Source organism: Heptranchias perlo, chromosome 11, assembly GCF_035084215.1.
Source record: "Heptranchias perlo isolate sHepPer1 chromosome 11, sHepPer1.hap1, whole genome shotgun sequence".
Classification (NCBI taxonomy): Eukaryota; Metazoa; Chordata; class Chondrichthyes; order Hexanchiformes; family Hexanchidae; genus Heptranchias; species Heptranchias perlo.
The window spans coordinates 66069145-66094078 of record NC_090335.1 but is presented as its reverse complement, the minus strand read 5'-3'; the positions used below and the strand labels follow the sequence as shown (position 1 = coordinate 66094078).

The 24934-nt window shown below is 40.5% G+C and overlaps 1 protein-coding gene across 2 annotated transcripts; it reads left to right on the top strand.

Moving 5' to 3' along the window:
* The first annotated feature begins 4894 nt into the window (after positions 1-4894).
* Positions 4895-23471, top strand: ets2 (v-ets avian erythroblastosis virus E26 oncogene homolog 2). 2 transcript variants are annotated; one of them, XM_067993295.1, is made up of 10 exons: positions 4896-5108; positions 9628-9696; positions 12148-12262; positions 13546-13665; positions 14546-14740; positions 16516-16602; positions 18064-18303; positions 18624-18884; positions 20049-20167; positions 21330-23471. In XM_067993295.1, exons 2-10 carry the CDS (start codon positions 9634-9636, stop codon positions 21543-21545), a joined length of 1416 nt encoding a protein of 471 aa, XP_067849396.1. In that variant the 5' UTR covers positions 4896-5108; positions 9628-9633; the 3' UTR covers positions 21546-23471. The 2 variants fall into 2 exon arrangements, with proteins under 2 accessions (XP_067849397.1, XP_067849396.1); XM_067993296.1 differs by lacking the exon at positions 16516-16602 and having other exon boundaries at positions 4895-5108.
* The last annotated feature ends 1463 nt before the right edge of the window (positions 23472-24934 follow it).

Genomic DNA, 24934 nt, shown 5'->3' with positions numbered 1-24934 from the left:
AGATCCTGGATGGGTCAAAGTTGAAAGAGGCCTCAAAGAGGAAAGAAGGCCAGAATGGTTACTTAGGAAGAAATTAATAAAAAACAGATGTCATGCTCTGACCCTCCCTGTAAGTATATATCAGGATTCAGAGGACGAGTTTGGCAAAAAGCCAGAGAAAAGAAATGAGACGAAGGAGCAGACTGTGAGACGCAGAGATAGTAGTCATGTCACATTTATCTTTAAGAAAAGTAAACAGATATGTGTCGTAAAGATAAAACCCACGGGGTGATGATTTGCCTATCTGGAGTTAGAACTGTGCACATTGAAGAAAGGATAGAAGGACAACAAAGGGAATAGGAGCAGAAATAGTGGTAGTTGCCTCTATAGGGGTTAATTACAAAGGGAGAAATTGTATTGAGGCACTCAGGGGCAAGTATGAGAGGATCATCTAGAAACTTAACAATAGGGGATGTAAAGTAATGTAATGCCAGCCATTTGTTTACAGCCTCTACTTCATGAATAAACTTATCTCTTCTGCCAAGCTTGGTAAAGAAGATAAATTTATTAACAAAATGGAGGCTGTAACCAAATGGCTGGCAGATTGATGTAATAATGGTGCCATTTTCATAATTAATTGGGACAGTTTTCAGGAGAAAAGGAAATGATTAGGAACATGGGCTATATCTTAACAGAGCAGGAACCATGAGACCAGCAGGGAACATAGGTCCAATTTTAACCTTTTAACTGTAGGCGCACAACAGTTGGTCAATGGGTGGTCAGCAGGTGGAGTGCACCTGCTGCCCACTTGTTACCACCATGAGACCTGAGCCATTTTGAGATGCGGACCTTACATGCTGCCGGTGAGCTGTGTGTGCCAAACCAGTGCTGTAAGGCAGCTTACCGCTCGAGGAGGTTGTGAGAGGTGGGAAAAGGTGATCCCGGGAAGCTTCGCATGGGCCGGACTTTTTTTTGTAGGCCCAGGTCCCAAAGAAAAAGTTTTAAAAATCTTTGGCTGTTTTTTTGAGTTGGCTGAAGCAGTCCCTTTAGAAATCACTGGTTGGATTGCGCAATGCTGGTACAAACAGGTAGAGCATCGGTGGCCCATTTGTGCCTCAGATTGAAATTGGGGTGCCATGTAGTCATAAGAACCAAATTTTCATATTGTAAATAGTCTTCCACCTGAAATAGGCGGGCAGAATGTCCACCCTTCTCAGGATCATACCCAAGATGGCGGCAGCCAGAGCTCCAGTGTAAACGGGGCAGTAAGTGACCCAATGTCATTTTCAGGCTGCTACCATTTACACCAGGCAGAGGCACTTGAAATTGGCTCCATAGATTGAGAAAGAAAGAACTTACATTTATATAGCACCTGTGATATCCTTCGGAGTCCCAAAGCACTTTACAGCAAATGAATTACTTTTGAAGTTAGTCAGTATTTTGTAGGCAGATGCAGCAGCCATTTTATACAACTTAGTAATGGTAAGTGACCCCAAAAATATACAGAAAATGGAAATTATGGCACTAATTAGTTAGATATGATTTGGGATTCAATACTCCCCAGGATTAACATCCAAATATACAATTTATAAAAGGCTGAATACAAGGGCAGGAGGGAAGAAATTAAACAGATTGACTCAGTTGAGATCAATTGGAATACCTTCAAAAGAGCATACAGCACCATTACATACCTAAGCTTAACGAGCATAGGCTCAAAAAACATGACACCAAATGGATTAGAAAGATAATTCAAAGTGACGTAAGGGAGAAAAATGAATTTTATAAAGGGTCCAGAGAGAAGAGTGATGGGGTGCACTAGGAAAAATTTAGGAAATTTTGGAAACATATCAAAAGGGTGATGAGAGGAGCTAACATCAAACGGGAAGTTAGTATAGCTGCAGAAACCAAATGTAACAACAAGAAATGTTTCCAGTGCTATCATAGCAAGAGGATAGGCAAGGGTTGTCAGTGGGAATGAAACTGAGGATGAGCAGAGAATAGTTAATATATTGAATATATTTTCTTGAAGAATCCAATAGAGGACAGTAGATAAAATGCTCCCAATCAATGGAAATAATTCATGCAAACTTACAAATTTCAACATCAGCAAGACTGAGGTTCTAGACTGGCTTAGAGGACTTAAAACAAACAAATCGTGGCCGCAGATAGTACTTGTCCCAGGGTAAAGAAAGATTATGGAAAAAATTTGGGAAGTACTGACTATTATCATGAGAGAGCCACTGAATGCTGAGAAGATCCCACTAAATTGAAAACCAGGTAATGCAGTGCCATTTTCAAGAAAGGGGCCAAGTTTAATGCAAACATCTGCAAATCCATCAATCACACATCAACAATGGATTCAGCCAGCAGGAGTAAACTTGAGGACTATTTGTATGAGAAAAATCTGGTAATTAACAGCCAAGGAGCTTTAAAACAACAACTTGTATTTGCAGAGTGCCTTTCATATATTTCTCTTGAGATCTTATGAAATACAGCGAGGCCTTATTTCCCTAATTTAAATATCTTTTGCAAGCATCCGCCCACATATAGGTGGTCGCATTTTACGCCACAGGGTTCAGAAATGGGGAGGGGGGAGACGGAGATACAGTGGAGCATGTCCCCAGGCCAGAGTCCGCTGTGCCCAACCCCATCTCAGCTCTGCTGAACAATCGGCAGGGTGGGGGGTAAATTTAGCCCAGAATTAGAAACAAAAGAGAGAAGCAGAAGACAAGAGAGAGGCAAAGCAAAGCAGGAAAGGAGACAGCGAGCCAGAAGAGAGAGAGAGCGTACCAACATGAAGATGACAAGAGGTGAGAGAGAGCATATCTGCAACCTACCACGAGAAACATCACAGGATATCCATTGCTATACTTATAAAAGTGCTTCTATAAGAGCTGGTTCTGACCCACGCACAAAATGATAATCTATTTTTCTCATCACCGGTCCAGTATTTTCTGCTTTTATTATTTGTAAAAATACCCCCACAACTTTTAATTTCATTTGCGGTAATTATTTTACATGATTGGCATATCTCATCTTAAAACAGATTGATACTCAATCAACGCCTATTCAACTATATATATTTAAAATATATTTGTCACACAAAATATGCACAGCTCAGAAATCTAGTGCAAAAGTATATCAACTTAGCAGCTGCAGAAAAATTGTACTAAATGCATGCTTTAGTTTATGCCTTTCCTAAAATAACCTTTAAGGATGCACTGGGTTGGCCCAGTGACATCAACTAAAAACAAATAAATGTACGCCCCTTTTTAAAGGGCACAACTAATAAGAAACTTAATTGTGTGTGTTGGGTGCAGGGGGGAGGAACAAAGGCAACTTATAAAATGAAATAATATTACAACTAGCATCTCTATATACTCCAGTCTCTGCAGTATGCTTTAGTGTATGAGACCCAGTCTTTTTCATGAAAATCACTATTAGATGCAAAACAATATTTGAAAGGTCTGCTCCTCAATTTCTGACTGAACTTCAGTATCACGATCCTGATTTTCGACCACCTAGTGGAGGGGGCGGGCAAGTCGGAGGGCTTCCTCCTGGGTCGGCTCCTGGGTCTGGCCAAAGTGGCCATCCACAGGTCCAGGTTGGATGTGGCCCGTGGGGGCGGTCGCTCTCACATTTTTTTTCAAAAAATATACTTTATTCATAAAATTTGCAACAATACAGTTGTCATATCCCATTTCAAACGTACACAATACAGATTATACAATTTGCAGGTTATATCAAGTACAGTTCAAATATGATTCCAACAAGACAGTTACACATTGTACATAATTACAGTTCATGACACTCTAGGGTGCCTCATTGCAATACAATCAATACAGCTTATTGATTACAGATTCATTACACGTACATTATATTTCATTACATTACATGAATTTGTATTTTACATTCTGCCCGAGGGGGTTTTTCCCTGATTGTAGCCCATCGGTATACAATGGCGGGAAGGCTCTAAATGGTTGCCTTTCCCCACAGAGCCTTTGCGGAATGTGCCAGTCTGCAACACTCGGTCAAGGACAGCTCCTTGCACTGGAAGACCAGCAAGTTTCGGGCGGACCAAATGGCGTCTTTCACCAAGTTGATGGTCTTCCAGCAGTAGTTGATGTCTGTCTCGGTGTGCGTCCCCGGGAACAGCCTGTACAGCGCAGAATCCTGTGATACAGAACTGCTCGGGACGAACCTGGACAGATACTACTGCATCTCTCTCCAGACCTTCTTTGCAAAGGCACATTCCAGAAGGGGATGGATGACGGTCTCGTCTCCACCGCAGCCTCCTCAGGGACAGCGCGCAGTGGCGCTGAGACTCTGGGAGTGCATGAAGGATCTGACGGGAAGGGCCCTTCTCACCACCAGCCAAGCTAGGTCTTGGTGCATGTTTGACAACTCTGGCGATGAGGTGTTCTGTCAAATGACCCTGCCTCTTTTCCACGGCTTATTCTGTGCCCAGGTGGTTCTGGAGAAGGAACACGGTGTCCGCCGATACCCTTGAGGCTTTCTGTGACTGGTGGGCACCGCAGGGACTGCAGTGTATAGCCGATGCAGGAAATGATATTCTTATTTCATTTACTAAATTTCCTTTTCCTTCAGTACGATTTGGGTGTTTATTGTTTGTGCCCCTCTTAAAAAGGGGGCACATTTGTTAGTTTATTTGGGTTGTTGACAATGGGGCAACCCAGTGACTCCTTTATTGTCCAATTAGAAGAGTAGATGCAAAACAGTGACTGGTCATCTGACTCTCTCAGGGTTGCCATAACAGCAGGAAGCAAACCCGCCTGACGAGATAACCTTGTTTGGTGATTATGTTCTCTGCTCCTCCTACCTCCGACTTCATCCAATGAAGAGAAAGCTACGGGCAAGAGAAGTTGTGGGAATTGATGTAAAAGGCGAGGCTCTGATATTCATTGAACAGATTGCCCAAGAGTGTGACCTCAGTGCTTTGGGGGGACTCTACAGTGAAATTCCACCCAGATCAGACATTCGCCTGTAATTGACACTCCGATTAGATCTTTTAACCCTCGGATCTACTAAACTCTCTCACTGCTTTACTGGATTTTAACCGACCGTCCCGCGGGGTTTGGGATACAAAAACTTTCCAAAAACAAGTTACAGTAAGTACACAATGTTGTGTTTAGGTCGCGATCTTTGGGCTTGGTGTGTGTCTAACGGAGACCATGGGCTGAGCGATCTCTATTGTTGTCCAAGAGTTATTGTATATCCCAGTTTACACATTGCAGACATTGTTTTTTTTTAAAAAAGCACAAAATACAGTTTGTCTTCATTAAGGAGGCAGTTACACGGAGTTAGTTGCTAGTATTTCGTGTATGTCTTTAAGTATTCTGACCTAACAAAGTTTGATATCCCGAATGCTGTACCGTAATGCCGGGCACATCTTCCAACATGCTCACTGTGCAGATCATCCCGTGTGTGGTTAGAGGTGATCTGGTAGAGCTCCACCAGAAGGGAAGGGGACATTTTAAAACTGCCAGCATCAGTTAGTAACAGGACGAAAGCGTTGTACTGTACAACAGCAGAGGTCCATAGAACAGAGTCGTGGCCCCGCATGGGCATGTTGCAGTGTATGGGATTTTGTCAGCAATGTAATAGAAGTCACTGTGTGGTTTAAACGGTGATCTCGATTCAATAAAACCAGCAAAAGTGGTTTTGAGAATGCATCGACACAAAAGGGGCAAACTCAGCGGACTTCCGAGTGCACCAAAGGCCTGAGATGTGCGAGCTCCTCCAAGAAGCCATCTCCCACCGGTTTGAGTCTACAGTAAAGTGCTGTATAAATCCAGGCCGAACTTCCTTTTTTTTAGAGGTTGCAATGGATTAAACATGAATGGAGAACAAGTGTACCGTGGTCACGTGGCAAGATTCAGGCTGCATAAATGTGATCAATGTCACGAATACTTTTTGTATGGAGTTGGATGTGTGTACGTGTGGTTTACCATAATGCTCTGTACGGTTTCATAGAAAATGCTTCCGAATAATTGCTTTGGGGTAGGTCCTGACTGTCAGGGCAAGTTCAATAGAAAATAACTTTTAATTTATGTTTTTATGTAAACAAATATGGAAACAACAGGGCAGTTTAAAATTTAAACCTTTTTGGTCCTTAAGTGTTGTGACCCATATGTTTTAATAGCTATATATAGGCGTGACAACAAGAAAAATATCTAAAGCAAAATACTGCGGATGCTGGAAATCTGAAATAACAACAGAAAATGCTGGAGAAACTCAGCAAGTCAGGCAGCATCTGTGGAGAAAGAAACAGTTAACGTTTCAGGTCGAAGACTTTAGTCAAAACTAGAAAAATATCTAAGTATGTATAGACCACCTTGAGTAAGTTGATATGTGAAAAGGTTTCTTTAGGCGTTGCATTACAGAAAGAAAAGAGAATTTGCGTTTATATAGCACCTTTCACGACCTCAGGATGTTGCAAAGCACTTTACAGTTTGGTAGATTATTTATAAAGTCTGCCCTAGAAGTACACTTTTGAAAGGTAGTCACTGTTGTAAGAAACATGCAGCCAATTTGCACACAGCAAGGTCCTACAAACAGCAAAGAGATAACAACCAGATAATCTGTTTTAATGATTTTGTTTGAGGAATAAATATTGACCAGGACACCGGGAGAACTCCCCTGCTGTTTCTCAAAATAGTGCTGTGGGATCTTTTACATTCACCTGATCTGAAAGACTGCACCTCTAACAGTGCAGCACTGCACTGAAGTGTTATCCTGGATTATGTGTTCAAGTCTCTGGAGTGGTGATTGAACCCATGACCGTCTGAGTCTATGCCAAGAAGCTACCAAGGCTGGCACCGTAGTGCACTCCTGTTGCTGCATTAGTACCTTCACTGGCATATCTGGCTCATGACAGGCCTTATAAACAGATTCTTCAATTTACCTCATGTTTGTTTCCATTAAAAAAAATCTGTTTTAGCCAGATTGAATTGGAAAAAAGGATTGCTTAAACCAGTTGGGAGATAAAACTTGCTAATATGTGCTGTACCTGGAGATTATTACCTACAATATTATATAACATGCCAGCAAACAATTCTAAATAAACCCTCCGTGTCACTGATAAACCACCTGTGCACCAGCCAATTCTCATTAGTTTCTTTTTGAAGGACCACATCACTTCTTAAGGTTTCATCAGATAAAACCATCATAGGAGACAGATGGAAGGAGTCCTGCACACTGTTAAAGAGTAATCCTGCTAGAACCACCTTTCAAAGTTATAATCATAGAAGTAAACTTCATAAGTAATCTACTATACTGTCTCCCCTGTACTATCTGCTATATTAAACATTAATCAGTGTAATTGTTTGACAAGAAGTTACCTTGACCAGGCACTTGAGTTGCGGGAGTATTTTCTTGACTTTGTTACTGGCAATGAACTTGTGAAACTTTGATAAGTAGTATATGAGCCATATAAATTTGATCAGTAACATGATTAACCTGAACTGCAGTGGGCTTCAGGTCATGTATTCACCCTCAGTGGTGCATACAAAGTTTGAGTACGTACAAAGCAGAGGGATAAACTGACTGTAGAGTCTGAGAACAGCAGGGCTGGAGAGATAAGCTGACATCACTTTATACTGCTTATACCATCTCATGAGAAATTAATTGGATGCATCCCTACAATTTTATATTTTAAATGTTCGATTACAAATATGACTTTACTGGAATTTTGGTGTCTTTATTTTCTTTCCATTTTAAAAATATTAATGTTGAAAGTAGAAACGGCATATGCACAATACACCTGTTGGGTCGTCTTTCTCTTTTTTGCCCCCCGCCCCCTCCAAAGCACGTATTCTCAAAGGAGGGACCGTTCAGCATTTGGAATGCTTAGTGTTCACTTCAACCCATACAGCACATAAAAGTATCAGTAAAATCCTGCCTAATATGTATAACTGGAGGGAATTGTCTCTTCACGTCCCTTGTGCGTGAGCCTGTATACACTCTATGCTTTGTAAAAACATCAGTTATGAATACAAAGTATTGTTTTGCTACAGTGAAAATGCATTTAAGAGGAATCTAGATAAGTACATGAGGGAGAAGGGAATAGAAGGATATGCTGATAGGTTGGGAGGAGGCTCGTGTGGAGCATAAAGACCAGTTGGGCCAAATGGCCTGTTTCTGTGCTGTAAATTCTATGTAAAAATGATTATGGCATTTCAAAGCCAAGAGGTAGCATGATGGTAACGGTGTTACCATAGATCATTCTGATCTGAAATGCACTGCCTGGATGGGTGATGGAAGCAGGTTCAATAATCTCTTTCAAAAGAGAATTGGATATATATTTGAAAAGGAAAATTTTTGCAGGGGCGTGGGACTAATTGGATAGCTTTCAAAGAACCAGGACAGGCAGGATGGCCTCCTTCTGTGCTGTAAGATTCTGTGAAAACTTGATGCAGATGTAACAATGGCAGTATATGATTCCTGACTACTGTATTTGTATATAAATATTTTTTGCTTAACAAAACAACTATTTTCTTTTTTTGTTTGTGAAAATTTATTTTCATGCTGTTGCTTGCCATTCGTTGTTACAGTATTATTTGCGACTATAGAAAAGCCTATCTGAAGGGTCAAGACCCATAGAGCTGAACTCCATCAAGGTTGTAAAGAATAGGATAGTTAAACAAGATAAATGAAGATTTAATGATTAAGTATTGTAAGACTTGGGTTTTAAATGTCTGCCAATTGTAGCAGGAAAGGAAGACAGAGGGAAGAAAAGAGTTCTAGTTTTGAGGTATTGGGAAAGAAGATGGTGAGCATTGGTTCCAGGACAGTGAGGATGTAGCGAGGAAGATGACTATGTAGAATGATTTTTCTACAGCAAAGTAATATTCACACTTAGCTCAAGTAGCACAGAAACTATTTCATGGGAGATTTTCTAACCTTTTTAAGACTAAAATAGTTAATAGTTCTGGGCAAGGAACATGAAAATCTGCAATGAATTTGCTCCTCTCAGCTCTAGGAGACTCTAAACTAAATGTTATGTTTAGTAGCCAACAGCTGGAAAACAAAGTGTGTCAAACTAAAAATTATACTAGGCCCAAAAATTCCAACTTAGTAATAACAACAAGCTGCTTATCTAGCAAGGGAAAGCAAATTTATGGTAGTCAGATTCAAAAATGTTATTACTAAATAAGTTGAGTATTATTGCTGTAAAGTTTTATTTTGACCACAGACAGAATGAACTCACCTTGTGTTGATGCGAGTCATGGCCTCCGGCAGGTTTAAAGGCTGTGATTTCTGGGTTCCAGCCAACATACATAAGTATTGCTGCAATCCTGAACCCTCCCTGAGTCATAACTACCTTGTACATTCACCAGGTGTAAATAGAATAAAATGTTCCATTGTCTTATGCAGTCCACCCTTGTCATGATGAACAGCAAATCAAAGAAAAAGACACATTAGACAGATTAGATGCTGGTAAAATATTGACTTTGGCTCTCATAAAGGGAGGAGAGTCGGTTAACAAAGGGCTGTATATTATTAAATAATCTTCCACTAAATTCAACATGACTTTATTTAATCTAATAAAAAAAATGCAGCTCATTCCCATTTCTGAGGGACAATGTTTCAGTCAGTTTAATTGTCTTTCCTTCTTGTCCTCCACAGATCAATATGTGTGATTTTGTGATGGATCAGGTAGCCCCTGTTGCTTTGGAGTCCCGAGGAGTACTTAAGGTAAGGTTTAACACGGCAAGACTGAAACGACTTCTGAGACACCCTTTAATAACTTCAAAAGCTTGTAAGCCTTTTCAAGTTATGGAGACTGTTAAGACAATTGAAAATGTTGCAGCCTGTTTGTGTTTTGTGAGCCAGGTACACTTTCAGCTTGCAAACCCACATGAGAACAGGCCAGCGCAGGTGTGTAGTACAGTGCCCCAGTGGGTGGTGAATTAAACCTAATACAATTTGCAGAAGGGAATGTCTGTCGGCCTAGCTTGGGCAGAAAATTATACAAATTTGTGGTGACTTGTAAAGTTGGTATGTGTAGTAAATGTTTGTGTTAAACATTATTACTATTAATTAGTTTTTTCCTTTTCAAGTATATATCCAATTCCCTTCTGAAATTTACTATTGAATCTGCTTCCAACACCCTTTCAGGCAGTGCATTCCAGATCATAACAACTCATGTGATGTGTGATGTTCACCATTCTGCATCTCATTATGCCATGCAAAATAATGCTATATGAGTAGGTCATGCCACAGAGCCACACTCATTTCATTGATCAGAAACTGGGAAAAATCTTTCCCCAATAATCAACAGACCTTAACTGGATGAGTAAGCGTGTAAATATTTAACACGTGCCATAATTGACTTTCCAGTTTATGCAATGCGTAGGCGTGTTATCGTTAGTAGTCTGGCGAACTTGGAGGTAAGTCAACTTTCTAGATGACCATTTGAAAAATATTTGCCCAGCATCACACCCTGTTGATAAACTGGCATCTAGCCATCTTTCCAAGGAAATGTTGCTGATATACAATAAGACACAAGAATGTCTATCCCTGTGCAATGGTTTACATGTTTTTTTACTGTTTAGTCTTGTCCAACATTTGTTGTTTTTTTTTGCTTGAGTTAACATAGCTAGTTGCCTGTCATGGTGTTGTCAGTTCTGTTCAAGCGAACGTGAGATGCTGCATAATTAAATAAGTTATATTATGGGACTGGGCTCAAATCCAGCTCAGAATGCTGGGATAAGATCTCAACTCTCCAGTGGCTGTAAGGGTGCTTAAGCAGTTCAAAACCAGTTCCTAGTGGGTGTGGCCCCATATCACAAAGCTACCCTTAATTTTGGCTAATTGGCACTGACTGATCTCCTTTTAGGGAGACCACAAGCTAATAAAACGTCACTGTGGTGAAGTACAGGATGCTCTATGGAGGTTGCGTGAGACACATAGTTGGGTAGGGTAGAGGGAGCTTTACTCTGTATCGGACCATGTTTTGCCTGACTTGGGAGTGCTTGATGATATGGAAACTGTTCCATTTCCAGCACAATATCCTTTACCTCAGTGAGGCCAATATTCACTAAAATATAAGATTTGCTAGAGTGGCAGCCCTACTGCACCATATGATTTTCTTTCATTCTGTTAGAGATAAATTGTGAAGCAGGTTAAATCCTAGAGAAGATTGTTGAAATTGGATTGGACATAGTAAGCAGAATGAATGGGCAGTGCATTTTTTATTGCAATACATCCTGAAATTGTTTTGCAATGTCTAAAATTCCTGCCTGATTATTCCAAGGACAATGAGTTTCAGTGCTGTCACTATGTATTTCTGGACAGTTATATTCTACACACTGAATTAACCCATAAATAAATTATGTCCAAGTTGAGGCATTCTGTAGACTGTGACATTGGATAAAGTCTGAAGAACTACCCACTTTCCATCTCAAACTTCCAGTAAAGTGTATTTTACTTATCTGTTCTTGGGATATGGCTACCTGTGTACAGCCACATTTGTTGCCCTGTGAAGGTGATGGTGGTGGGCTGCCTTCTTGAACTGCAGCAGTGCTTATGGTGATAGTGTTCCCATAATGGTGATCGCTATGGAATTCCAGGATTTTGACATAGCGACATTGAAGGAAAGGTGATATATGTCCAAATCAGGATGGTGTGTGACTTGGAAGGGAACTTGGTGTTCCCATGGCATTGCCACTCTTGTCCTTCAAAGAGTGATATTTGGTGCCATTTCAGTGCCTCATTTACTTCTGAAAATGTAATGGGGTTTCTTTCCCACCCCTTCCTAAAAACAATTCTTCACCAATGCTCAGCTGTAAAGACTACCGTTTACGATATTTGTGAATGAACACTTAACATGTTCATACGACATCCCTCTGTTCACTGTCATAATGGAAAGGTTCGGCCAGTTAACATAAAGGGGTTAATACCTATGTTAAAATAGCAGAGGAATGTTACTGGAACACATCAAGCATTCATTCACTAATATCCCATCCCCAGTTGCAGGCTTATAACCGCAAAAGCAATACCAGTTTTGAATGATTTGTGAATTATCAAACTAGTCTAGTTATGAGGAATAAAAACATCCGATTGTTTCTAAACTAAGCTACTTTGTGGTTGTGACCTTAATACAGTAGCTGGTTTTTTACCTAAGTTTGATTATTTTTATTTCAGCGTCAATCAGCATTTGACATGCATAAACCAATCGGACTGGGTGGATTGCTGTCGCATTTAGATGAAGAACAGAGCGTGCAAGAAGTTCCAACTGGCATGTCCTCCCTCTTATATGGTAAAATATTTCATTAACTGGGACATGTCCATATTTAAATGTTAGATTAGATATTATTAGTAGAATGCCGCATGTAACGCGGAGATTTTGGCCTCCACCTTGTTGAAGAAACTAATGCAGGGAGCTCTCTGATGGTTTGGTGGGTAAATGCACCACCTGGTCTGACACTGAGCTTTATAACCCAAGAAGGTCCCAGGTCCAATCTCTGATTGTATTTGGCTGATCTCAGCCAGACAAGTTGCAGTATTACAATAGGCTTCAGCACCCAATGCCATAGAGAGGGGGGAGAAAAAAATCTGCCTGGGTTCCTGCTCTTGATCACTCTCTGGTGACCCCTGTTAGAAAGTCCAAATCTGTGGGTGTTGAGTGAGGACAGGATTGGGTGACAAGATATGATTGGGCAGATTGCCCATTGATATTCTCAGCTTCAACTCGTATGACCGCTCAGGCAAGGTATCAGACAGCAACCAGAACTTGTGGAGTTGTACCCCAGCATGAGTCAGTGCTTCAGTAAAGTAGGGTGAGGGGCAGCAATTCTAGTTATAAAGCAGTATTTTTAAGTCTCTTTTACAACCTGGAAGCTTAAAATACAAATGCATTTAAATGTCATGTTTAGCATTGTTTAATGCACTGTTGTCCCATTCTACAAGCCACAGTAGGTTATCACGAGGCATTGGCAAAGTTAGTAATCCATTAATCCAGTCAGCTTTAGCCACTAGCAGAAGATGTTAAGTAGAGGGTCTCTTAGCTTTGAGCCTCCTACTCTCCAGTCTGTTGTGACACCTCCCAAATCTTAATACATCTCTTCCAGCAAAAATAATTGATGTTTGGTGACTGTGAACAATAAAAGAGAGATTTTATAAATCCCAGCCCTCAACAGCACCCTCAAATGCAATAAATGCCCAGAGATAACATCTGTTATCAACATTTCCCCACAAGCTAAATCTTGTAATAGCTTCTTGATATTATCAAGGTATTCTGAGACTCTTTTAATCCCACGTGCAGCCTTTGGAATTCCAGCTGTCTTAAATGTCTGCCTTGACATTGTATAGATTTATTTGAGGTCAGACTGAACTATCCGTTATGTCAGTTAAGCTGAATAATTGGATGTTAAAACGTGACACTGGAGATTCATAGAACACCATTTTCTTTTGTTACTGTTGCAAAATTTGTCTTGAGAATGATTTATTAGGGAGGAAGATTAAAATTTGGAACTTTGAAGGAAATTTTATTCAGTGGAAGGATTCTTTCTCACTGCTCTCTGTTTTTTCTCTTGTCTGCAGATGTTGGAGCCAATGAAGTTCCACTCCTAACGCCTGGTAGCAAAGCGGTCATGAGCCAGGCTCTGAAGGAGAGCTTTAGTGGCTTTGTCAAAGAGCGCTGTCGCCTTGACATCCCAAAAGGTAACCAATCTGAAAACGGTCACCATATTTAAGTTATAGTTTTGCAACTTCTTCTCTTCCAAAGTTTCTTGAAGAAATTCTCGCATGTGACCACTGCCTGATGGAATAATGTGGATGGTGATTGCAGTACATGGAACATTTGCTGAATTTGACCAAAGACACCTCATGGAGCAAGCAGTCCAAATCCGATAGAGACCCTAAGCAACACATGGGAAAAGCATCAAACTGCTACACACTTTAAAACATGAGCCATAAAATAAAACATCACCCACAGAAAGCAGTGACTCAGTTGGTAAATGCAATACCTACTGTGCAAAAGAGGCAGACAGATTAGAAAGAACATGATCTCAATCCATGTTCTGTGTTGAATTAGCCAGGCTAGAGATCTGGGTGCAACAACTGGCCTCTGCTCCTCTAGAGAGGGGAAAATTTGAGGCAGGGTACCCACTCCTGATTGTTGCCTGGTGACATCTGCTGGAAAGTGTGTGGTTGTTAGGTGAGTCCAGGATTGTGCTAAGCTCATCCATGAAGAATGAACACTCGGGTGATTTACCCAAGGGCAGCTGATGCCCAAGCAACCATACTCCAGCGTGACTCGGCACCTTCAGGAGAAGAAGAATGAGCTTGGATGAAGTTCAATTAACTTTTAGACAGAGCAGATTCCTTCCCTTTTTAATTGAAGATAACCACATACATGATCCATGCATAAAATCTAATTGTCTTCATCCAGTCACTCCCACTGTACAGAAAACTTGATGCGAGCTTAAACATGACCCAAGCTGATATCTTGGGAAACTGTACAAATGAATGTCAGCATGTCTTGAGTGTCAGATTTTGTTACAAGTTTTTCAGTAATGCTACATGTTTGATTTCTTCCCAGACCCTCATGTTTGGACTGAGCAGCAGGTCAATCAGTGGCTGCATTGGGCTGTGAATGAGTTCAGCCTGGAGAACGTCCAAAAATTCTACATGACCGGTCAGGTCCTCTGTGACCTTGGGAAAGAACGTTTTCTAGAGTTGGCACCTGATTTCATCGGAGACATTCTCTGGGAGCACTTGGAACAGCTAATGAAAGGTACAGCAGTGTTCAGAATAGCACCAAAATACTTCCTTTTTAAAACCATGAAACAAGTGACCCTAATTAATGAGACATCTCTTAATGCAGGAGATATTCTTAAGCATCGATCGCCAATATTTACAAACAATCATTTAATGAGTCTCTTTTTTTTCTACCAGTTTTATCTACCAATCTCCTCCCATGCCCTTCTCTCCTGGCTTGGGTACAGTTTCATGAGCATCTGTTGCCCACCACTACTTTACCCAACTGGTCATAGTGTGAATCTTGACCGTAAATGTTGGCATGACTATTGGAGCATCGCAACTGAGTCAATCCTGTCCTCACCCAGCATCCACATACGTGCACCTCCTGCAATGGTCACTGAATATCAATCTGGAGCAGGAAGCCTGGCCGATTTTTCCCTTCTTTTAACCCAGATGCCAATTTTAGAACCCCTACCACCATCTTGGTAGACATCAGCAAACTTTAACGCACCCCAGTGATCAAATTTTAGACCTTCCTAATTCATATGACTTGGCTGCTCACTGGGCTTAACTAGTTAGGCCATCAGTGAAGCTTCATGCCTGAGTCTTTTTGGCAATTAATGTTTAACTTTTTTTGCTCGTTGAGATAAGGGATACCAGTAGTGCTTTGTTCAACCATTTCCAATCAGGTAAAGCAGCTGTGGAGTAAAGCTTCTGTCTCTATAGTGCATGTACAATCTCCCCTCGTTCCAAACTCTACAGCAGGCCATGTTAAATCAGTGTGGCCTGCTTTCCGTTTCACTCAGCAACCATGCTTGGAGCCTCTGTGAAATTATTTGGTTTTAATCTATAGCTGGAACCAAAACAACCAAGAACTGGGTTGAGACTGCCTGAACTCAGTTAATGTAGAACCTTTACAGTTGAGAGAGACTTTCATACTATCATTCTCGGATGTATTTGAAGTAAGTGCCAGAGGAATAATCCACTTCACCAGCCTGTCCCCTTTGCTGATGAGTTCTGCTCAGTAAGAATGATCTGGCGAATGGGATTTGATTTTAATGCCACCAGCATATTCCAGTCTTTACAGATAAGCAGAATATGGTAAACTATTTTAAAATACGGGTGTCAAAAAAACCTTTACTGTTGTCATCTGTACAAGCTTTCAATAAAAAAAACACTTGCAGGAAGACTAATAAAAACCTGAGCAATCCACTATGAACCCATAATTAATAGAGGTTTTTCATGGCATGATCTTTTAAGCAGGCTATTTTTGCTCCATCCAAAACCCAGCTACACTCATACATGAGAGCTCATTTTTATCATTTGCTTCTGGGAGTCTGTTATAATTTTTAATTCCTGTTGCTGTCTGTGATTCCCCTACCCCCAGACATCACAGCCGCTGCTTTGATGCAGAACGGTGAAAGGTTCTGAGATTGAGTGAAAACTGCCAATTCAAAATGCTTTCAAGGCCTGTCGAATTCCTTTCCTCCTGTTCTGGATTTAGGTTTTATTGCAATAAATGATGCACAATGCCATTGTGTATCTGCAGCTTAAAGTCATTATTGACACTGAGTACACTCTGCAGAGTGGTAGCACACGGGCTGTGCCTGTGATTTGCCATGTGCTGAGTTCCTGATCTCAGCTGGTCTGTCAGGGAGAGGTGTTCAGTGGACATGATCTAAGTTACAGGAGAGAGGCCTGAAATCCAGTCAGCCCTCCACCTGCTCACTATGAGAAATATTTTTATTCAAAGTTGTGATTTAAAAAAAAATCTTTCATTTGTTTTCCTCTATCATTCTTGATTTTTAGATTGCCAGGAAGCACCACAGCTGAACCATCTGGGAAACTCCGTTCTCCTCAATACAAATTCCCAGTGGGCGGATAATAATTCATTTGGTATGTCTTTTTCAAGTCCACTGATCATGGTATATTCTGGCAAAGACCAGTTGGGCCAAATAATCTGTTTCCATGCCGTAGATTCCATGTAATATTGCTGAAGGAAGTCTGACATGCACAGAGAGCAGCTCCTATTATGAGCAACTTTGATGTCCCTGTCCACTAAGACCCACCCCTTTTTTGAAAGCTTTTGGTATTCAGCTAAAATGCATTTTTTTGTGGTTTTTTTCTGCAGCTGATTATTAGCAGATTTTTGATAGAAAGTGCCCATATGTAGATGATTGTATTTTAGCAGATCATCAAAGTGTCGGGCTGCACTTTGACATCACAAACTACCCTGCCAGAAGGTTCCATTAATAAAATAACATCAAACTGTTTTAACTGTACATATACTTCTTTCTCTTTACTAAGGTATTAGTCGATTTTCCCTGTGGCAGTGCACACAGGGAGCCAAGACCAAGTGTAGCCTTCAGTTAAAGAGGGTGGGTGATCATTCGATCAGGGCATGCAGATGGAACTCAGTCCCTATTTTAAAGTCATGGTGGGGGGCAGGGGGGATTTACACAAGGATTTTCCCGCTCGGCCACCGTTACTTTGGCGGAGACGTCTTGCTCAGATAGTTTAGGGGCTGGGGAATGGGTGTGATATTTAGCCGCTAACCTGTCCTGTTCCTTTTAAGTTTTATGCCCAGATGGTCAAAATAGGCACATCCTGAGATCAATCAGAAGTTAATTACTGTTGCTATAGGAGGTTTTTTTGGCTTGGCTCCACTTCTTGGGGGGAGTGGAGAGGCCATAAGCCATAAAAAAAATTTGCAGGAATTACTGGCTTTTTTTATATATGCTGATGTGTTGACAATTCTGTGGTCTGAAACATGGCAGACACTTCTCAAAACATTTATATAGCTAGATTAGTTTGTTTGGAGATTTGTCAGTTCAGGGAAGACTCAAAGATTAATGTAGATTTAACCAATTTGCTTAGGTTTGGCTTAAAAGGGTATCCTTGACTCTGGATAAACTCATTATCTTAACAACAGAATAATTTTTCCATATTATTTGGAAACTTTGAGCCAAGTCAGTTTTTACATTATCATTGAGAAAATTGCGGGTTTCTGGTTTATGACTGATTCCCAAATTTAATGGGCATGAGATCAATGCAGATAGAGTTGATCCAACTTTCTAAACAGTGGTTAGTTGATTTAGCTCCACTGGTGTGCAGTCAGTTGCACAAAGAATGAAGCTGGGGGAGTATAAACACTGCATCCAGTATGAGATATACAGGAGCCAAGTAGTGGTAGCCACCATAGAACATCAAGATACCTCCAGATAATATTGACCCCAGAAGTAACCACTGTTAAAATTTGAAGTGTCACTTAAAAGTTTGGGGTATTGTTGGCTGTATCCCAGCCAGAGCAAATGGAAGACGTTTGTATAACATTCCTGATGATTTCTTTTTATATAGTTTCAGGATTCCGCTCCAATCAGCCCCATTGTGGAGTCCAACTCTCCGATTTTACTGGAAGCTTCCTGTCGGAGCTGTGTCAGATCTCATCGGAATTAAGTAACCAGGATTTTCTCAATTTGAACCATGATTTCCCGAGTCTTGCTAACCCACAGTTGGATTGTGTGGAGATGGGCTACTACTCCGTACAGCAAAAGCGAATGAATGCAAACAGTCTACACGTGGGCGTGATTGGCCATGGTAAGTGGGTGAAAGAGGAACTGCAGGATGAAGTGAAAAATAAAATTCCTGATCTTGGTTATAGCGGAGGAGGCAACAATTGGCCGAGCTGAAATATGGTTTCACAGGCGCAAGCCACCCTCTGGTACCTCACAAAGACCAAGCAGAATATTCTATTTTACAAAGCGAAATGAGGCAGCAAAAAAGAAGAAAATTGAGCTAAGAGCAATCTAAAGTGAGGAGCTAGAGAGTTATGAGTAGGAAGATGGGGAAAAGATACTGTTGTTTTCTTTGTGTATGCTTCCAAACTGAACATCTTCCCCTTTTCATTTTCTTGACAGTTGAGACCAGGAAACAGGGATCTCTTGAAAGCATGGACAGCTTTGACAGTACAGACTCGCTGCTGAAATCCTGGAACAGTCAGTCATCATTATGCGACATGCAGCGGGTTCCTTCGCAGGATAGCTTTGAAGACGATTGCACCCAGTCTCTGTGTCCAAGCAAGCCAAATATCTCGTTCAAAGATTATATCCAAGAGAGGAAAGAGCCGTTGGAACAAGGGAAACCGGTCATCCCTGCAGCAGTGCTTGCTGGATTCACAGGTAAGGGATCCTTGTGTGATGGGTTCCTTTGGGTCATCCCAAACAAAAATGGACAGCAGCGCCCTGTACTTAACCCACAGCTGCTTTGCAAGAGTCCAACAAAAGCGAAGAAAAAAATCTTATGTTAAATGTTACTTCGTTAGATTGTTTAATTTTTAAAGGAGATCTCTATCCTCAAGAATGGAGTGGGGGAGAATGCACTGCCCCTTGTGAAACTAAGCCATGTAGGTCAAAAGGTCTGAAGTTCACTTGTCTGCCGTGTTAACTGATCTCCATACAGGTGCTACAATTGACTGTGGTACCTGGGCTAAGGAGGGGATAAAAATCATCCCAAGTATTCTACTGCTTGTTGCTGTTCAGTGACCCTTGCTGGATAGTGTGTTGGTGGATGTCAGATGAGTAAGAGAATCTGACTTGGCCCACTCTCCCCATTGTTAACGACATTCATTGTCCAAGTTCACACGTGAAGATTGGCCACTTGGTAAGGGAATAGAGAGCTGTCTGCACCCATGGAATCGTAATTCTGCGAGAGTAAATGTTTTCCGAGGGGGTGGGGGAAACTGAAGGAGAAAGGTGCTAATCCTCTGACCTCTTCCTCAGTACACGGTGGGTTTTTTTCTGTGAAAATTCAACCTGTAACAACACAATTTGTCACCACAGAGACGGTGACACTTCTTCCTGCAGTGCTTGCAACTCAGTCATCAGATTTTCCAGCAGGCAAAAAGAGACCTGTGTGGGACATGTTCTAAAGAACTGCAAACTAGGCTGCAAGTGCTGACTCACTGCAAAATACTGCCGTACAGTCTGTTTAATGAATTACCATGAATAGCAAATCCCACGTAGGGATCAGCCATTTTACTTTTTTGTTTTGCATTGTTTAGCCATGATTGGGTGACAAAATATTACAATGAGGAACTACCTATGTTATTTCAGAATAAAGTGTTATGAGTTGAGAATCCACTTATTTTTTTTCCAGTTGGAGTGCAGGTCCTTCTGAGAGCTCTGAGTTTTGTTAGTTTTATGAGAATTGAACGCTCTATGACCTTTTGGCAAAAGAATCTGTTTTCAAAATCCAGATCCAAGGCATTAAGAAGTTTTCAAACAACACTTCGTATTTTCGTTTTTAATTTACATCCTCTTTTTTTTTTAAACTTGTTTGTACAGGAAGTGGACCCATTCAACTTTGGCAGTTCCTCTTGGAATTACTGACTGATAAATCCTGTCAGACATTTATCAGCTGGACTGGGGACGGATGGGAGTTTAAACTGACCGACCCTGATGAAGTAAGAATCTCCTAAATTATCAGATTATGAGCATGTGAAAAAGGAAGGGAGGTGGTCACATATCAGTAACATTTAACAGCACAAAGTAAGTACTGTACATTTGCTGGATCCTGAAGGCTATTTCCAAAGAAGGCAAAAGCTGAAAGTCTCCAACTATGAGGCTACCATTAATTAGCTTACTCAATGATTCGCACAAGAACAAATGATGTGAAATCCTTTTAATAGTGTGTTAAATCTAATCACTGCTTACATTTAGTAATGATGTGAAGATGCCGGTGATGGACTGGGGTTGACAATTGTAAACAATTTTACAACACCAAGTTATAGTCCAACAATTTTTATTTTTAAATAAAAATTGTTGGACTATAACTTGGTGTTGTAAAATTGTTTACATTTAGTAAGGCTAAATGTATGATTTTATTGAAATTGTAGAAACAATCCATTTTACCAAGAAGGCTGCAACCCAAATACATAACTAACTTTTTATGACTACTGAGTTAAATTCTTCAGTAGGGAATGTTTGAATAAGCTGTACAAAAAGTTTTCTAAATTAAGCGGCAGACTCCAGAATCTCAAAATTCCAACCCTGAATCTGTGGTTACCTCCTAATTTCTCTAACTGCAGACTTCTTAAGTCACAACTTGATAAATGGTAGTGATGTCCACCCAGGCTGGGATTCACATTGGCATCCCTTTTTAAGAGTAGAATTGTGGGTCCTTATCCGTGCTGCCCAGCACCAATGACTTCCTGATCCCAGCTGGAGCCATGTTGGGGAGGCAGCAAGTGAGATGAGGTGCTCCTCTGGAGAATAGGGAAAGACAAGTGCTCAGGTCAAGGCAGGTCAACATTGACATAGGCCTGAAAATAGATCACTTGCTGATCACCCTCTTGGTCACAGAATGAAATTTAGTCCATGGAAACCTAAATAGAAAAGTAAATAATGTACAAAAGAGAGTGAGGGGGGAATCTCAGGGAACTAATAAACTCATTATATGATTTGTAGCTCAAATCATATAATGAGCCGTATGACAACTTACTTTTTAATCGAGTCTGTTGACCCAGTTACTGTCTTCTTTCCCACATTAGGTTTAGTAAGTAACCTACTGTCTTACTGTGGTAGTGTCCTGAATGCTAATGCCTTTATTTTCTTGCTATGTCTCAGGTTGCTCAGCGATGGGGCAGGCGCAAAAACAAACCCAAAATGAACTACGAGAAGTTGAGCCGAGGCCTGCGCTATTACTATGACAAGAACATCATCCATAAGACATCAGGCAAGAGATACGTCTACCGCTTCGTCTGCGACCTGCACAACCTGCTGGGATACACAGCGGAGGAACTTCACGCTATGCTCGGAGTGCAACCAGACACGGAGGATTGATGCGTTTGCCGTGTCTGTGTAGCCTTTTTTGAACCTCCCCAGTAGTGAGAATGTGACTGGCAAAAGTCAAATGATTTCACTGGACTGGTCTGATATGGTGGGAGACATGTATACGTTGGTTGTACAATGAGGAAATATGCCAGGGAGGCATCTTCCTTTGCGTTGTTCTGCCAAAGATAACAACTGGCGATAAACTATTCTAATACTCTGTTACTGTTTACCTGGTAGAGGTGTGCGGTATTGACCTGTCACATCAATTCAATAGAGCCATGTGTTTTTCCTTCTGATCATGAGTTGCCTATTTTAAAAAGCTGTCTTTTCATCTTTTTTTTTAAAAAATTGATGAATACCCATAGAGCTATCTAGTATTGGCGACAAATAGTTAACATGGCATCAGTAAGGTAGTGTTATTCTAATTTCAGACCAAAGGTGATGTCATAAAAGGGAGGGTTTTATTTGCAAAAATGGCTCACTCCCACCAGCACAACACTGTCCTTCATTCTGAGATGCCTTTTGGCTGTAACCAGTTAATATTTATCTGTCACATGAAGCAGATCAGTTTCCTATGTTAAGAAATAGGTTAAGAATGTAGATACAAGTTGCCAGAGCTACACAAGATATTCAGGTCCTTGAAAATGTAGGCTGCAGCCTACACTGGAGTTCTCATCTGTGTATATTTCTTTGGTAAATCAAATTGTTCCTCTGAGACCAAAGGCCAATGTCTGCTGAACAAAGTGTGGAAACTTTGAAGAGCTATTCCTTAGCAACTATCATATATTTTAATAACATCCAATTCTATGATTAACTGCGTTTCTTAACCCATTGCAGTAATGGTTACATCTGCAGCATGTAAAACCGAAAGTTTCCATCTGTATTCTTCTTTTGTGCCTACCAGTCCAAGAATTAGTGCTTATCTAAAACATTATCATTTTAGTAGATATATGGACCTGATTGATAGCATTTAAAAATTGGAGTTTAAATATTGCAACGTAATTTTTAACAGCTATATAAACTGCTCTGGCAGCTGTTTCCTATCACACAGCTATCATTGTCTTTGCTGCCAAGGTTAAAGCATTGTGAAAGACTGTTGGAGAGGCTCAAGTTTTCGGGAATTGCACAAATGCAATGTTTTCAGAAGGCAATAAATAGAATGCAGTTTTTTTTACAGCAACGTACTTGGGAGGGGTTCTGTCACTGACTCTTTAGTCTACTGTGTATTATAAAGTTTCTGTAAATATAATATGTATATATTTTATATTTGTATGGCTTACTTTTAGGGATGCAGCCAATATTTTTGATAACTCTCTCTGCACTTTTGAGCATATCTTTCAGTAATTCAGTTTGTTATTCATTGGAGAATTAAAATGTATGACTGGGTCATGGATTGCAAGCAGGTTCCAGGAGCTGGATGTTCATTTAATGGAACTTGACTTTCATTTTAATTAAGTTCATTTCTTGTTATTAATAATTATAATGTAAGGTTACTTTTGATTGATTAAGTTTGAATTTTATACTCTCAACACCTCAACCCAGATTTCAGGTTTGTATAGCCGTGGGCCTCTGATTGGATTTGCAGAATTTAAACCAATTACCCCACTGGATCGTTTGAATCCAAAGAAAATGAGACACTCTCTGCATGCCAGTTTACTTTGGGACAGGGTACAAGGGGACTAATTTTATATATAAATTATAAGCCACCTCAGATGGGCTTGTGTTGCAGCTGGTTATCTGCACTGAATTTGAGAACTGTTTAAAAATGAAACAAGCTGGGAAAATATTTTGCAAAAAACTCTGGGGGTTTTGTGATGCTGCAAAATGTATAATTTTCTGTACAGTGATATGAATTTGTAATATTAAATATTGATATTTGTATAAACGGTTGTGGTTTTGATATATTTTGAAATAATAAATCCATTTCCTGATAAATACCCGATGTGCTTTGTGTTTTGTAAATGTGAACAGTTGGAGTACAAACATTAAATCACTCCAGTGATCTGAAACGGAACAGAATTGATCCCCATGAGTATATAATCCCGACATTGTGGGATAGGGCAATGCAATGTGTCACTCTAAGGCTACTCTTAAGAATGCTTCAACACGCTGTACCATGAAATGATGAATTACGTCCACAATTGACTCCTGATTTGAACCTGTCGAGTGGAGGCCAGGTGCCATTCCAGAGAGGCAATAAACCAGGGGACAGAGGACCCGAGACACTGGGAGCATTAGTTGTGCAGCTTGAAGAGTAAGTGGACCACCTGTGAACCCTGGGCTGTATTACGAATACTACTGCAGTAGAGCAATACAGAAAACGAGGCTGAAACTAATAGAAGTATAATTTTATAATGGCTCAGATTTTGCTGCGGCAGAGCATCTGACGGTGTCTGCCATTAGTTAGATTTGCCCTTTGCACGTTTAGGTTTTTAAATTTTTAAAGTAGCTGATAACATTGCAGTGAGGGGAAACAGGGCATCTGGGACCTCACTGCAATGTTATCAGCTACTTTAAAAATTTAAAAACCTAAACGTGCAAAGGGCAAATCTAACTAATGGCAGACACCGTCAAATGCTCTGCTGCAGCAAAATCTGAGCCATTATAAAATTATACTTCTATTAGTTTCAGCCTCGTTTTCTGTATTGCTCTACTGCAGTAGTATTCGTAATACAGCCCAGGGTTCACAGGTGGTCCACTTACTCTTCAAGAGCAAGCAACTGGGTATCTCCTTAACCAAGCAGATCGCAGGATTGTGAAATTAACAGCGCATGGGCTGAGCAGGAAGTGTAAATTGGAGTGGGTGAATTCAATGTCAAATCAGGTACAGAAAGAGAAATAAAGAGTGGCAGAAAGATTGGATTAAGAGAAAAAAGACAAAGGAAAAGTTTTTTTTAAATGTTAACATTTAAAATTTTACATTTCTAAAATCTCCAACAACAATTAAAACCTGAAGGACTGAGACTCCACACTTGCAATAGTTAATTTTCAGTATCAGAGAGGTTGATTGGCAGTAATTAACATCTAGCACCTCATTAAAAGGGTGCTTAGACTGGAATGAACAAGACTTAACTTTCTGTGGTAAGTTTAGTTCGTATCTACCGTGCAAATACAGGAACTTCACATCATTCAATGCATTTCAATGGTGAGGCACAGTGAAATGCCATTTTTACTAAGCTAATGGTGGAGCGGCACAACTCGGACAGCACTTTGCTTGAGTATTTGAGTTTAACTGCACATCTGCCCCTCGCCTGAAGTTGCTGTGCCATTTACGCATAATTAACAGCGAGCGTCATTAGCCTCACTGTTATTTTCACAGCAAATTCTGGGCCAATATGTTTTATGTACTGGATCAGTTAGTAAAATGTGTGCACTGCAAAGCACACTACAATCAATCA